This window comes from Nasonia vitripennis, chromosome 3 (genome assembly GCF_009193385.2).
Source record: "Nasonia vitripennis strain AsymCx chromosome 3, Nvit_psr_1.1, whole genome shotgun sequence".
Taxonomy (NCBI): Eukaryota; Metazoa; Arthropoda; class Insecta; order Hymenoptera; family Pteromalidae; genus Nasonia; species Nasonia vitripennis.
In genome coordinates, this window is record NC_045759.1 from 13,189,227 (window position 1) to 13,202,747 (window position 13,521).

Genomic DNA, 13,521 nt, shown 5'->3' on the forward strand with positions numbered 1-13,521 from the left:
CTCTCTCTCTCTCTCTCTCTCTCTCTCTCTCTCTCTCTCTCTCTCTCTCTCTCTCTCTCTCTCTCTCTCTCTCTCTCTATATATATATATATATATATATATATATATATATCGCTCGCCGAGGGGCGGGATATTCGTCACGGCTAATTCCCCGATAAATACAATTATATCGGCGGATTTGCTCATTTGTCGCAGACGGCGAGGGTTAGGCCCCATTTTATTACAGAGATGGCGCTACGGGGCACATGGCCATACGCATCGCTCGCTCTCGGATTAATCCGAGAGCTCTTTGATGTGTGTGTGTCGCGCGCGAGAATGTGCTAGCGTCGGTAAATATTATAGTCTCACCCTCTGCGCGGCCCTCGTCCCTTTTATTTTCTCTTTCGCTGCTCTGCTGCTGCTGTGCACTTTGATGATGTCGCGCCTGGTTATCGTCTCTTCTCTCGTCGCTTGTAAGCTTAAAATATTCCGCGGGGGTTGCATTGTTGACAGAGATTTCAGCCATCGCCTGGAAGTTTTTCCTTTCGGGGTGTACCGCGTAATTTATGCGCGACTCCAGCAGATTTCGCTCCGTTTATCGCGCGATAAAAAGTATCGTGATGCGATAATTCCGTTGAAATTATTAAACGAAACTTCGCGCTGATGCATTATTTATCGGACGCACACAATCCGGCGGGGCTCAATGTTACAGGCGGCATGTTTGACTTTTACTCGCGAGCTATGGTAATCGTGGTTAAACCATTTTCCCTCCCGATCCCTTCGAAGTCCGAAGATACGCGCAATTCGTTTACACGCGCTGTTTCGTTTTAAATTCACAAGAATTAACAACTTTAACGCCGGTAGTCCCGTCGAATTATCATACACTTGGGGGGCTTCACCGCGTTTGCGAAAAATCGAGTTTTCAACTCGCGAAGTAAATTAATTGGTGTAGCTCCCCCCTATTATACACCCGGCGAATTAAAAAGTTAACAAGCCTAAATTGACCGTTATTTGTCGTCAAAGAGAGACGCTCGATATCTATATAGTCTTTCGCCATTTTTTCAGTGCGCGCGAAAAGTATCATCAAAGTTGACGCGCGGAACTAAAGTGAAAAGTTCACTGGGCCAACATTGGCGAAGTTGGAGCAAGTTCCGCGGGATCCTCGCTCTCTCGCTCGCTCTCGGTCTCATCAAGAATTTTAGATTTGCGCGCGCGTTCGGGCGCCGCTGCTGCACAAGGAAGTTGAAGGACTTGGAAATGAGCTCGATCGACGAAATAAAGCTTCCTCGAGGTTTGTCCATTCGAAAAACTTGTGTGTGTGTATAGATGGGTCGCACTCGATTAATCCTTTTTTTTGGAACGTGCAATTGGATCGCAGGAATAATACATTCGTATGCATAATTTATCGGTATGGTTAATAAAAGAAACTTTATTTTGGTAAATGAAAATTGGAGTGGAATGTATGAACTTAATCACTAATATACTGATAGAAGAAACAAGTTGTTTATTTTTCTCAGCTAATTTCACACTCGAAGTTGAAACAACCACGGCTATATGAAAAGGCTGGGATCAATACCAATGCAAATATTCTTCGCCCCTCGTAAATTTTCCTTGGCTATAACTACATATCTTAAATATCAATCAGCCGGTCGGGCTATATTTATACCCGTTCAATCCGGTAAAATTTAATAAAGTCCAAATGAAGCGCAATAAAATCAAGCAAACCGGAGAAAGTCATCTCTTATTCAGTTGAAAAGGACTGCCGCACTGCCAGCTCGTTCAATCAACCCTCCGCGGCACATTCTTATCGATCAGATCTAAAAAAGCTCCATCCCCCCTCCCTCGAGTGCAACACAGTGAATTACGCCTCTCTCTCTCTCTCGCGCGCGCGTATAAGAATGTAAAGAACAGCCCTGCGGATGTAATAGGGAAGCAGCGCGAGGAATCTCGAAGAATCCACACCGTGTCAAGATGAGAGAAAGCGCAGCGAGTCGGCCCGTATCAGCGGCTACAAAGAGCTTAAAAGAAAATCTTCCATCCGCTGGAATCTCTTGTAAATCTCGCTGGGGCCTTCCTCCTCTCCTTGAAAGCACAGCTTCTCCTTTATACGTATACTTTCGTCGGAGGCTGCGATGGGAATCAGAATTTTTTCACGACCTCGCGTCCAATGAGCTTAATCGCGCGTAACTACCGGCGCGTCGAATGCGCGCGAAGTCGAATAATATCCCGCCGTGACTTGTGGAGAGCCGTCAATTTTTTTTTATCGCCAGTCGGCGGAAGTTTATTATACGTATACGCGCAGCTGGCTGTCGTTTCGCGCGCAGCGATGCGTGCTCGGATAACGGCTCGGACGACTGTAACGCGGTTTCAATTATTTTTTTGCCGCCGCGAGGTATCGCGATTTTACGTTTTATTTGATTAAGAGATTTGTTTTGCTGCTGCTGGCTCGGGTTTGATGCATCGCCCGGACTTTTTCCCCTGTTTTGGCGATTTATGATGTGATTTTGGCGGATGGCCTGAAATATTGCCGGGCATATGTCAACTTGTAGCGCGCGGGGGTCGATGTATTTCTTTTTTTAATCCGAGCTTTTTCGTAGTAATGAAGATCGGCTCGTAATACGTGAGTGCGCACGCGATGGCTTTATTCGTGTATGGGTACTTGCACTCGAAGTTTTTCAATTAATTTGCTTCTATATGTAATTGGCAAAATTGAGGGAAAAGCTTTTTTAATGAACGAGTATAGAGAGCAAATTAATTATGAATTCTCTGCAATAATATCGTAACGAGAAATTCTTGTAAAGAGATATAAAAGCGGGGCGAAAGAGAGCTGCAGTATTGCAGTCACGTATAATGAAAAGGTAAAAGAAAGTAAGCGAGTAATAACAATAACCGTTGGAAAAGAAAATTAAAGTCAGTTTTGGCTTGGCCGAGTCTCGAAAAGAAAATTTCTGGAGAGGACAAAGTTTCAATACCGAGGTTGTGCTTGAAGAAACGAATGGTACGAAGAATTGTAAAATATAAATAATTCACGGCAACTTTATTTTTCAATAATTTTGGTATCAGAGTCGGTGAGTTTTTAAAAATTCCCAGATCTACAAAAGCTTTCCAGCTGCTCTGCAGCGTAGTACCCACCACCGCACCTGAAATAGAAAATCGACTTTTTCATGCATATTCATGAAAATAATAGCGATGAAAAGACTATTTTTGCCATCTTTTCGAAACATCGACTTTCCGATATAGCTTCGGCAAGCTTTTTATATTTATATCATATTTTCAACGACCGGAAAATTCTCACGTATTCACATAAAATCGTATAAATATTTTCCTTTGTTTAAAAAACTGTTCAATCGCCGCCCGAATGACCAAGCATACCTTCATTGAGCAAACTATTCGAAGCACTCGGCCAATCCTAAAAACTGGCCAACCGTAAATCTCTGCGGAGGAACGCAAAGCCCCCCCCCCCCCCCGTAAACTCGCATCAAACTTTACAATGCATGTTTTCGAACGTGCTTTACGTGTCCCGAGTCCGCGGGGGTATTAACGAATTTAATGGTCTTGTAGTCTCCGAAATGACGACGGGCCTCGCTCGATGAAAATAAACATCAACGTTAACGAGCCCGAAAAATTGCCTATAAAATTTAAAACAAAAGAACTATTGTACATGCGCCGTCAACGGGGTATAGGGTGGATCGCGCGCTGCGCATATAAATCGCAACGTCGAAAACAACGGGTGTACATATAAAGCGTTGCTATAGGGGGTTGTCTGGTGGTGTCGGAGCAAGTGTATGCTTTTCGAGCTCGCGCTATTAAAGATAATTGGACTCTAAATCTCTTGGAATCAGATGCCACTCATTCGTAGCGGGTTTTCCCATTCGATTGCATGCACGAGCCCCCTATATACTGTGTGCGGATTAGTCAAAAATGCAGATTTCGAAACGTTATTATTTCGGCGAACTGCGCGGGGGATAAATCCCGGCTAATCACGTGCTGCTTCGCGCTCGCCCAGTGATTATTTGTCCGATGATTGTTATTTGTACGCTCGCGGGGATTTGTTCCATAACAGAATTTTGTCGATTCGTCACGCGGTGCGCTTGACGTTTTCTGCAGATATTCTTGAAAAATACACTCTCGCATACTTATCGCGAGAAATAACGGCCGCGTGCGGCTATAATTAATTATACAGCAGGATGAGGTGCCGTCTCTGCTCGTTATAACTTCTGAAGAGAGCAGGAACGCGTAATTAAAACAATTTCTTAGCTTGATTAATCTTTTATACAAAACCGCGGAAGCTTTCTCCCCGGGAATACGAAATGAAAAGCAAAATTTAAAATTAGCCCGCCTCGACTCGCGTCGGGTCGAGGGTATATAATTTCCTCAGCGTCCGAAAATATACGACGCAATAATAAAAATTCAGCTCTCGCAGAGCAGGTCGTCGTGTATAACCTCCGCGTCGCAGACTTCGTCAAAAAATCGGAAAAATCCTCCGCTCGTACCCAAATATCGAGAAGAGAGGGTATGAGGGTTGGGCTCGCTCACAAAGGGATTATTATAATATCTCGGATGCGACGGCGGAGGCTCTCGGCTCGTTGAGAATTCAGCGCATAGTTGGGCGTCGCGCGCACTATACACGCGCTCGACTGAGCTCCGGAGGATAAATATTAAACGCGCTCAGCGATTCGCTGGCTCATGACTAATTCGAACCCTCTCGTGTGCGCGCGCGATCGCTATTATTTTTGCATTTGCGATTCGCTCGCGCGCGAGAGAGACCGATCGCTGAATTAATTTTCGCCGACGTGCAGAGTGCGCCGCTGCTGCGGCTGCAGCAGTTTTGCTGCTTGAGAGGCTTCGATCCGGCGGAATATTGTGTGTGTGTGTGTGAGGCTGTGCTTAAATAAGGGGCGTATGATTAAAAGTGTGCGGAGAGAGAATATTGATTATGCGCGGCGCGCGAGCGCTGATTTCTAGGGTATCGTTTACTTGCGCGAATTCAATAACGAGCGCGGTTGGGCTCGGTTGAGTTTCTGTTTGTACCGGGGTGAAATTATACCTGTACACGTATGCGTTGTGTTTTGGAAAATTTTGATGTTTGCGAGAGGCTAATTAACGCGAATTTCGCGCAGGTTTAATCGTTGGGAGAATGTTTTCATACCTGGGGGGTTATTCTATTTAAAAAATTTATCAACCCAGAATAACTCCCCTGTTTATCGGCCATAAATTTGAAATTTTCTGCAATAACCGCCGAAAATTCGTTAATTAATTTGTAAATTTTTGATGGCCAAAACATACTCTACACGATCGAAACAGATCGATGGCGTAACAAAAGCAAAACGCGCGCATCGCATCGTTAAACGATATATCCCGCTGCTTTCCCCATCAGTAACCACGCGCCAGATGTACCCCCTTCGAAAAAAAGTAACGAGTCGCCAAAATCTCCAACCAAAGCCGCCTCTATACCACTGCATGGCACATGCACACATCAGCGAACAAAAGCGCCCAGCCAATAATGCATCAAATTTTTCCTATGTTTACCCGCGCACACGTTCTCGCCTCATATCGATTCTCCCTCCGCTCTCACGTCCCTTCGTCCTCTATGAATTACGAATTCCAGCTAGAATTGACTCCCTCCCGCAGCTACTCCTCTCTCCGGAGTATTCGCGCGTGTAGTCTACTATATATACATATACGCATATAGACGCCGGGAAACCGATCAAGCAGATACTACGTCTCTCTCTCTCTCTCTCTCTCTCTCTCTCTCTCTCTCTCTCTCTCTCTCTCTCTCGCTTTTGTCCCCAAGCTCAGGGGACTTCGTGCAACATTAATCGCGGCCGGTTGTTGCCACGCTGCGTTTTCTCGAGCGCTCTTTGCCTTGAATTTTTAAATCTCTGGCGCCGAGGCTTGAATTCTTTATCGCAGAGCAGAGGCCGCGGCTTTTCGCTTTTTATGACGACGTACGGGTGTCGAGGGGCTGCTGGTTAATACCGGATGAGGCGCGACGTTTTCGAACCGATTGATTCGTTTACGGATTCATTCGCTGCTCTGGTTTTATGCACGAGCTCAGCTGCCGCTGCGGCCGGGGATAATTATGGTGCGCGCGCGAGCGAGAATTGATTGATTTTAATCATTCACATCGATCGCGGCATCTCTGGCTCTCGGTTGTCGAACTTTGCCGGCTGTATATACGTGAAAATTTGGTGACGCGTTTGATTCGGATCGGATCGGCATTTGTTATAAATATACGCGGGTCGTAGATACATCGCCCGAAATACCTTCTATTTCAGGAAGCGAATATCACTCGCAGGATTATACAATCCAAAAACAAATGTCGACGAGCATTTTCGAAAAATCGATCGGTCTACATACAATTCCCTAAAAAACCACGGGAGCCTCGGAAACAAATTGCCTCCTCAACGACCTTTCATCTCTCATTTTCCCCTCTGAAGCACGTTGGTGAAAAATGAGTTTCATAAAAAACCACCCCCGCGCAGATTAAGCTCTATCGCCGGAACCAATGAAGGTGTCAATGTTCAACGAAAAATATCGCGTCTCTCGCAGCCTCCCTTCCTCTCTCTGCACGGCACGCGCACGCGTGGCTCTCTGGAGGTATATAGAGTAAAGAAAACACAGAGAGCGCGCGGGATAGAGTTTGTTTTTGTTTATACGGCAGCGGTGCGGGGACGGTGGCGTATAGGCACAAATGCCTTAATGTATGCCAAACAAAAACAAGCGCTTTTACTTGCGCCGCCTTTTGTTTACCTCATAAACTGCAGTGGAGTCGCTTTCTCGCCGCCCGCACGCATTCACACACACACACACACACACACACACACACACACACACACACACACACACATACTCCGACGTTTCCACTGGTATATTATATGAAGTTGAGAAAGAAGCGCGAAAGGCCACTATGTGCCGGTTCTCCTCTCTATATCGTCTCGCGTCCGCGCGTATATTTTCTCCTCAAACATGACTTTGCGTCAGGACGGTAGATACAGAGAGAAGGAGCCAGAGGAACGATAACACTCGCGCGAGAAGCCGCGAGTGTGTATATGCATATTACGCGTGAATTTCGCGACGCACTCTGATGTGTGTTTGCTCGGAATATTGCGAGGCTGCGTGTACGCGCGATTCGAGCCTTTGATTTTTGTTTCGACGTCGCGTATCGATTCCGTTCGAGATGATTGCACGCGGCGACGCGAGCGCGAAGCCTTTTTTTGTGCGTCCCTCGTTTGTTCTATACACCTTTTTGCCTTCCAATTTGGAGGCGTATAGAGGAACAATGGAATGCATAATTTTTCAAGCGTGAATATTCGTGTTCGTATAACTTTTTTTCGAGTTAATTTCTTGAAAAATATACATTTCATTGCGCACACGTATAGACTTAGCTCGGTTAACTGCTAAATACACTCGTGGACGGTATTAACGGACATCTCCACGGAAAACTATTTAGAGTGGCTCCCGTGGAAATTGCTTCCTTGATGAAGATTTTTTAATGGATTCGAGCGTCGGCCTGAAAACGCGCGCAAAGTAGAAGCATGCAGTTTTTATAAAAAAAAATTCGTTCTTTGAAATACCTGTAAATTATAATCCGATATCTAAAGCAACGAGTAGATGCAGCCAGGAATAGTCAGACTCGCCTTTCGCAGTATAAAAAGGTAATTTTTATTAAAACCTTCTCGCTCGTTCTGCATTAAAGCAACTCCGTAATGCATCTCGCGCGCGCACACACACGGCGTTACGCCTTTTCCCGGTCAAAAGTCGGCCGCGAGAGCTTAAGTGGCGCGAAAGGGATTTGGCTCGGCGATAACGAGAGTGAGAGAGAGAGAGAGAGAGAGAGAGCCTTCGCTGCAATTACACACTGCGCACATGACGAGGAGCACATGTTGCTTAGCCGCGTGAGCTTTTTGCGTTTTATTTTGCGCGAGAGCTAGCGAGTCGTTAATCGAAAATTACTGCCCTGAAAAGTTACCGGCTAGATCTCCGGATGGAGCAAAAAAAGGATCGCTCGCGCGAGAAAATTAGAGCTGAATCGCGCGGACAGAGAAAGAGAGACTCGGCGTTAAAGGGAAAAGACGACGTATATATAGGTATAATAGGTGTATACGCGCTCAGGCAGACGGAGAAATGGGATTTTTAGTAAGATAGGACTTTTAATTGGTTTGATGAAGGAAAAGCCCGGAAATGATAAGCGATGTCTTTCGGTAAAACTCACTTTGTGTGCCGGGGGAACTTCCGAGCTTTCTTCGTAATGTGCTTTATCTGTAATCAGGAATAGTAAAGCTTTTAAGACATATTTTTCTGTGGGCAAAAAAGGAACCTCTGTGTATAAGAGCCGTAAAACTAAACAGTTTTGAACTGGTCTCATTCTTAATGCGTGAGCCTTTTGGTTTCTGGCCAACGACGCTAGGTACTTTAGTAATTTCCGTCATCAGAATCCACGTGGCCCTGAAAATATATAGCAGCGATAATGAAGGAACGAAAAATTCAGAAAAATATTGTTTCTATTTATTTTTTGTTCCCCACATTGTGGGTACTTATTTCGATACTTCGACGTCCATGTTCCAAACTTACGTGGAAAGTGCACGTAATACAAATATGTAAACGTTCTCACTCATTGATGTACCGGCTATACTTCTTTCGGAAGGGTACCAATTTCAAGCTGCGCCAACACCTTGTGCAAGCGCTCCTATTTCCTATCATGACTATTGCTCATTAGTATACTGCGACCTGGCCCAAGAACTAGACACTCAACTCCAGAGACTTGTTAATGCGGTAATTCGTTAGATCTACAGTGTAATGAGAGACGAGCACATTTCCCCTTATATAGGCGTGGGTTGCAAACGCCATGGCTTACCACCGCCGGGCGTAGGAAGTACTTTATGGCCTGCTTCTTGAGAAAAATCTTTAACACGTCAGTGCCCACCTACATTCTAGCCTTCTTTGACTTCCAAGTCGCGCTCAGGCCTGTGAGAGGTGAGGTGATCCCCCTGGACATCCTGGCTTTCAAGACAAAGACGCTGAAGAATTCATTTTTCATAAGCGCCTCAAATTTCTGGAACTCGCTTCCATCACACCTTCGCATCGTACTTTAAACAATCAGCTAAAAAATACTTCTCAGAACTGGAAAACACATAATCTTCACACAATCATCTACGCTCATTCATTTGACTTCATTCCACTGAATATGCTTCATATAATGGATATCCCAAGATATCCGAATTTTCCAATCTTCTCTTTTGTACCAATCATGGTATTATAGAGAGTTGTACTCGATACTTTGGACTATGGCAGGAGTCCGATATTCTATTATTCTTTCTCAGAATAGGAGCTCACCCCCTTTTTCTACACTTTGTGTCCCAACTCTTCTCCCCACGCCCCCTAGATTCACCTTCAGGAACGGTAAATATTAATTGCGATTTCAATCAAGATCTTAAACGTCTCATTCGATTCAAGTACCAAACCCACAGTTCTAACAAAACTACATCCCTAGCGACAACTTTATATCGCATCCGAGACGAAACATCATCAAGGGGGGCAAAGTATCGAAAGCAACTATTTTTATCGGCATAGTGACAAAACAGACAGATCATTCCAGCATGAAAGACCGAAGCGTACTTTTAAATCCCAGCTGCAAACAAATCGTCGTCGTGCAGTCGTCGACGTCGTCTCACGGAAAGACCGTTGAGTCGTCGCGTCGAGAGCAAGACAAGGAAGAAAAAGTCACGAGCGGTAAAAAGTACTCGCGAAAGAAGAGAAGTCTATGCGGTCGGTCGGCGTCGGTCATGCACGAGACGGCAAAGCCCGGCCCATAACAGCACTCGTTTCCGCCAGAAACAGAAGCAGAGCAGGTAACAAGCGGCAAAGGCAAAGCTAGGAAGAAAAGAAAGCTCGCGCGAGCGGAAACGAACTTGACCGTTTTTCCTTCCGCGCTGCTGCGACTGATTTTTCGCTCCTCGTATATTTTATGGAAAATCGCGCAAAAAAACTCTCGCACCAGTTAATTACGACGTCGAGGGATTTTTTCTCTCTTCTTTCTTTCATAACTCGACGCGCGGATTATTACGTCGAAGTTTGTGTATACGCGTATAAAGAAGCTCGAGGCTTTTTAATTACTGCGCGCGAAGATGCGCGCGGAGAGAGCTTGATGCAGTAATGAAATTTTAAACGATACACTGTGGCGCCGCTTTTAATGTTTTTTTACGCCGGCGCGTGCTTTACGCGCTTTTAATGCGCGAAGATCGGTAATTTACGGCTCGCGATATTGCGGCTTTACGCTGCGCGGATATAATTAAGCGGTGATAAGTATTCGCGGTGTTAAAGTTCGATGCCCGATAAAAAACGGGCAGCAAAACTTTGATACTTAATCGCTTACGTTCCAGTTTATATTCTTAACCGTAAACAAAGCCGTTCTCGATACTCCGCCCACACCGGTGTGCAATTTCGCAGCAAACAGTACACGCTGGCGCGACTTCCAACGCCGCTATGGGGCCAGCCAGCCAGCCAGGCTCTCTCTCACTCTTCCGAAAATGTATGCTCGGCAGATCAATCAGGATTAATTGAGTTACGGTCTGTGGCTCTGCGGCGGACCAACGACCGCAAGGACATCCGTACGGTGGTCGCGCGTCAGCGGCGGCGGTTGTTATATGTAAGCCAGTGGCAGCTCTCGCAGGCTGCAGCGACGAGACAAAATGCGGAGAGAGAGAGAGAGAGAGAGAGAGAGAGAGAGAGAGAGAGAGAGAGAGCCTGAGCTGTTTTACTGTCCTCTCCCGTATCGCGAGCCGATAAGTGGAGTAGCCATGCGTTGGGTCAGACCGCTACGACAGTTTGCGGGAGTGTGTGTGTGTACAATACCCGGGGATTTGCGGGTGTGGGTGAGTAACTATGAGAGCTGGCATGGCTGTATTACGCGATTGATGGATTTCGGGCGTGGAATATGGGCTCGTAGGAGGTTGATTGGATCGCACGCAGCTGAGGACTCGGTTTTGACGATTGGCTTGCTTCGCCTTGTCAGCGACTATAGACTTATTGCTGGATGTGCGCTACATTATTGATGGAAATTAAAGAAAGAGTTGAAGAAAAAGAAATGCAAGGATCGGATTCAACGTTCTCGCTATCGTAGAGCATTCGCATTTATACGCCGCTTCGTACACACAGTGAAGCGTCCATCCCACAGCCTTTCCCTCTTCCTATTTACGCGGGTAGTGAGAGTATATACGCATACAACGACGACGACGACGACTCGGACTGGCGCTCGCTATCGCGAGCCATTGTGTCGCGTCGCTGAAAGCGCTGGGTCGAGATATGTCAAGCGCGGTAATAGGGCTCGAAAGCGCGTTCGTTTCGCGGCGGTATACTGCGGCAGCTGCCTACATCCGAGACACGGAGAGAGAGAGAGAGAGGGACGGAGAGGAGAGAGAGAGAAAGCAACCCGTTGCGACCAAAGAGACGCGAAACTGTACCGCCGACGCTCGGTCAATGTCTGCAGTGCATGTGGCCGCGGAATAAGCTAGATGGACGGTGTGTATACAGGTGCGGGGCGCGAAAGAGGGAGAGAGGAGAGTAGGCAAATGGAGAACTGCGGTGTATGCGGTGGCCGTTTTCGGTCGGTTAAAGTTCACTGCGTTGCTCCTGCTTCAGGCTAAATATTTTGGACGAAGGTCTGCGCGCCCCTGCGTGATGATCATGGAGACGAACAATTATATACATGTATAGGATTATTCTTGGGCGCTAATTTGAGGGAGGGTGTTGGTGGTGGCGAAGTTAGGATTTCGAGAGCCGTGTTGTGTATAATACACAGTTTCGGAGTGTAGGTGTGACCGGGAGGTTGACAGAAAAAAATTTTTTTTTTTTTTGACTGACGGGCGAGTTTGAATATTTATGAGGTAATTTGCGAGGCGTGCTTTTCCGCTATGGTCATCAGAATTCAGATTACGTGCATCGGCTCTCTTTCTCTCTCTCTCTCTCTTCCGGCTGATGATGTGATTTACATGGCAGAGAGGAAATAGTATATTACGCTACAAGGGCAGGAAGGCTAGGATTCCTGCACTGCGCGATATGATCATTCGCGCAGTTCAGGGCCTCTAGCCTTCCTGCCCATGTAGCGTATACTATTTTTCTTTATAGACGGTCGAAAGTACGTTTATAATTATTAATATAAGAACCTCAGCACATTCGATTCCGCGGCCACGTTTATTTTTGCTCCTCGCTTTAGCGCCTCTATCGGCCAGTCAAGAAACTAACCTACGATGTCCGCCCCCTACATTTGCAGCACGAGCGAAGCGAGAGCGATCAGATGAGCACGATTCAGTCATTTTTCAGCTGACTCTGTAGACTCTGTACCGTGAAGAAGATCCTCTCCGTCGGTGTGGAAACGTGGTCGAGAAGTTTCGACTGCAGGAGTTCGACGAGCACGTTTTGCAACTACACCATCAGACAATCCGACCATTCCACACAAGCGCACTCGTGACTCAGCGCAAAAATTTTTCATTCGCTCTCGTACATATAGAGGGTGCGCGTATCCCCCATCAGTGCACAAATTTCGGAGTTTCTGCATTGAAATAGATGTGGGACGTACGTACTTTCGACCGAGGTATAAAGAAAAAATTATTACGGATTGCGCCGCGGCAATCGGCTTGTATAATTAAAACTCGCTGTACCGGTTGCGCAAATTTTATTCACAGTTCCATCAAATGCAACTCTGATTTGAAACAATCTAGTAGAAACCGTCGAGTGTGACCGGCCACAAAAAATGCCGCCTCGATCATTCGGTAAACACCGCACATCGAAAGACACACACGCAAACAGCATCACAGCGCACCCACAGCATCAGCTCGATCCCACAAATCCCGAAACGAAAGGATGATATCTGCTCGCCGAGGGAATCGCTGCGGCGGTCACATTCATCCTGATCCCTCCGTGAATTCCCTCATCCTGTGCGGCGTAGCCCCGCGCTCGCGCGTTACACAAGCCAGCGGTGCATATATCCCAGGCAGCATCAGCAGTCGTCGTCCTCGTCGCTGGGCGTCGCTTATAAGTGTAATTGATGAAATTAATTAACGTCCCGTAATCAAAGCGCAGCGAGCTCGGCCGGCTCCGCGGCTTTGTTTCCCTCCTCGCGCGCGAGCCTAGAGAGACTCGCCGCCGCACTCCCCGCGGACTCGACTCGCGATACCTCTGGGAAACGAGCCTCGGATATGCGGGATCTCTCCTGTACACCTACTGCTCGGTAAGGATACGTCTGTGTATACCTTGTGTGCCTTATACGTGTGAGTACGTATGTGGGAAGCCTAGAGACGGTAGCAGCAGATGAATGGTCGGTCCGCGCGTGATCGACAGGTAGATTAAGGGAGGCTTTTTCGCGTGCGGCTGGGAAGACAGTAGGCGCGGAGGGCGAGGCTAAACGTTGATTGATTCGGAAGAATGGGAATATAGGATTTGTTATGCGACGGGGAGAGAGAGAGAGAGAGAGAGAGAGAGAGAGAGAGAGAGAGAGAGAGAGAGAGCTTTGCCGGGGAATTGGATCTGACGTTGGCGTGTACG

The 13,521-nt window shown here is 46.7% G+C and overlaps 1 protein-coding gene across 2 annotated transcripts in view; it reads left to right on the forward strand.

Moving 5' to 3' along the window:
* The window catches only part of LOC100116138 (prolyl 4-hydroxylase subunit alpha-1), a 192,769-nt gene that overhangs the window by 9,992 nt on the left and 169,256 nt on the right, over positions 1-13,521 (forward strand). The window contains exon 1 of one of the 2 annotated variants that reach the window (XM_031927864.2): positions 1,057-1,270. The exons of the other annotated variant lie outside the window; for it this stretch is intronic. Within the exon in view, the coding sequence (XP_031783724.1) occupies positions 1,237-1,270 (34 nt within the window). The 5' untranslated portion in view covers positions 1,057-1,236. Of the gene's footprint in view, positions 1-1,056; positions 1,271-13,521 lie in introns of those variants that run through there. 2 annotated transcript variants of the gene reach the window in all.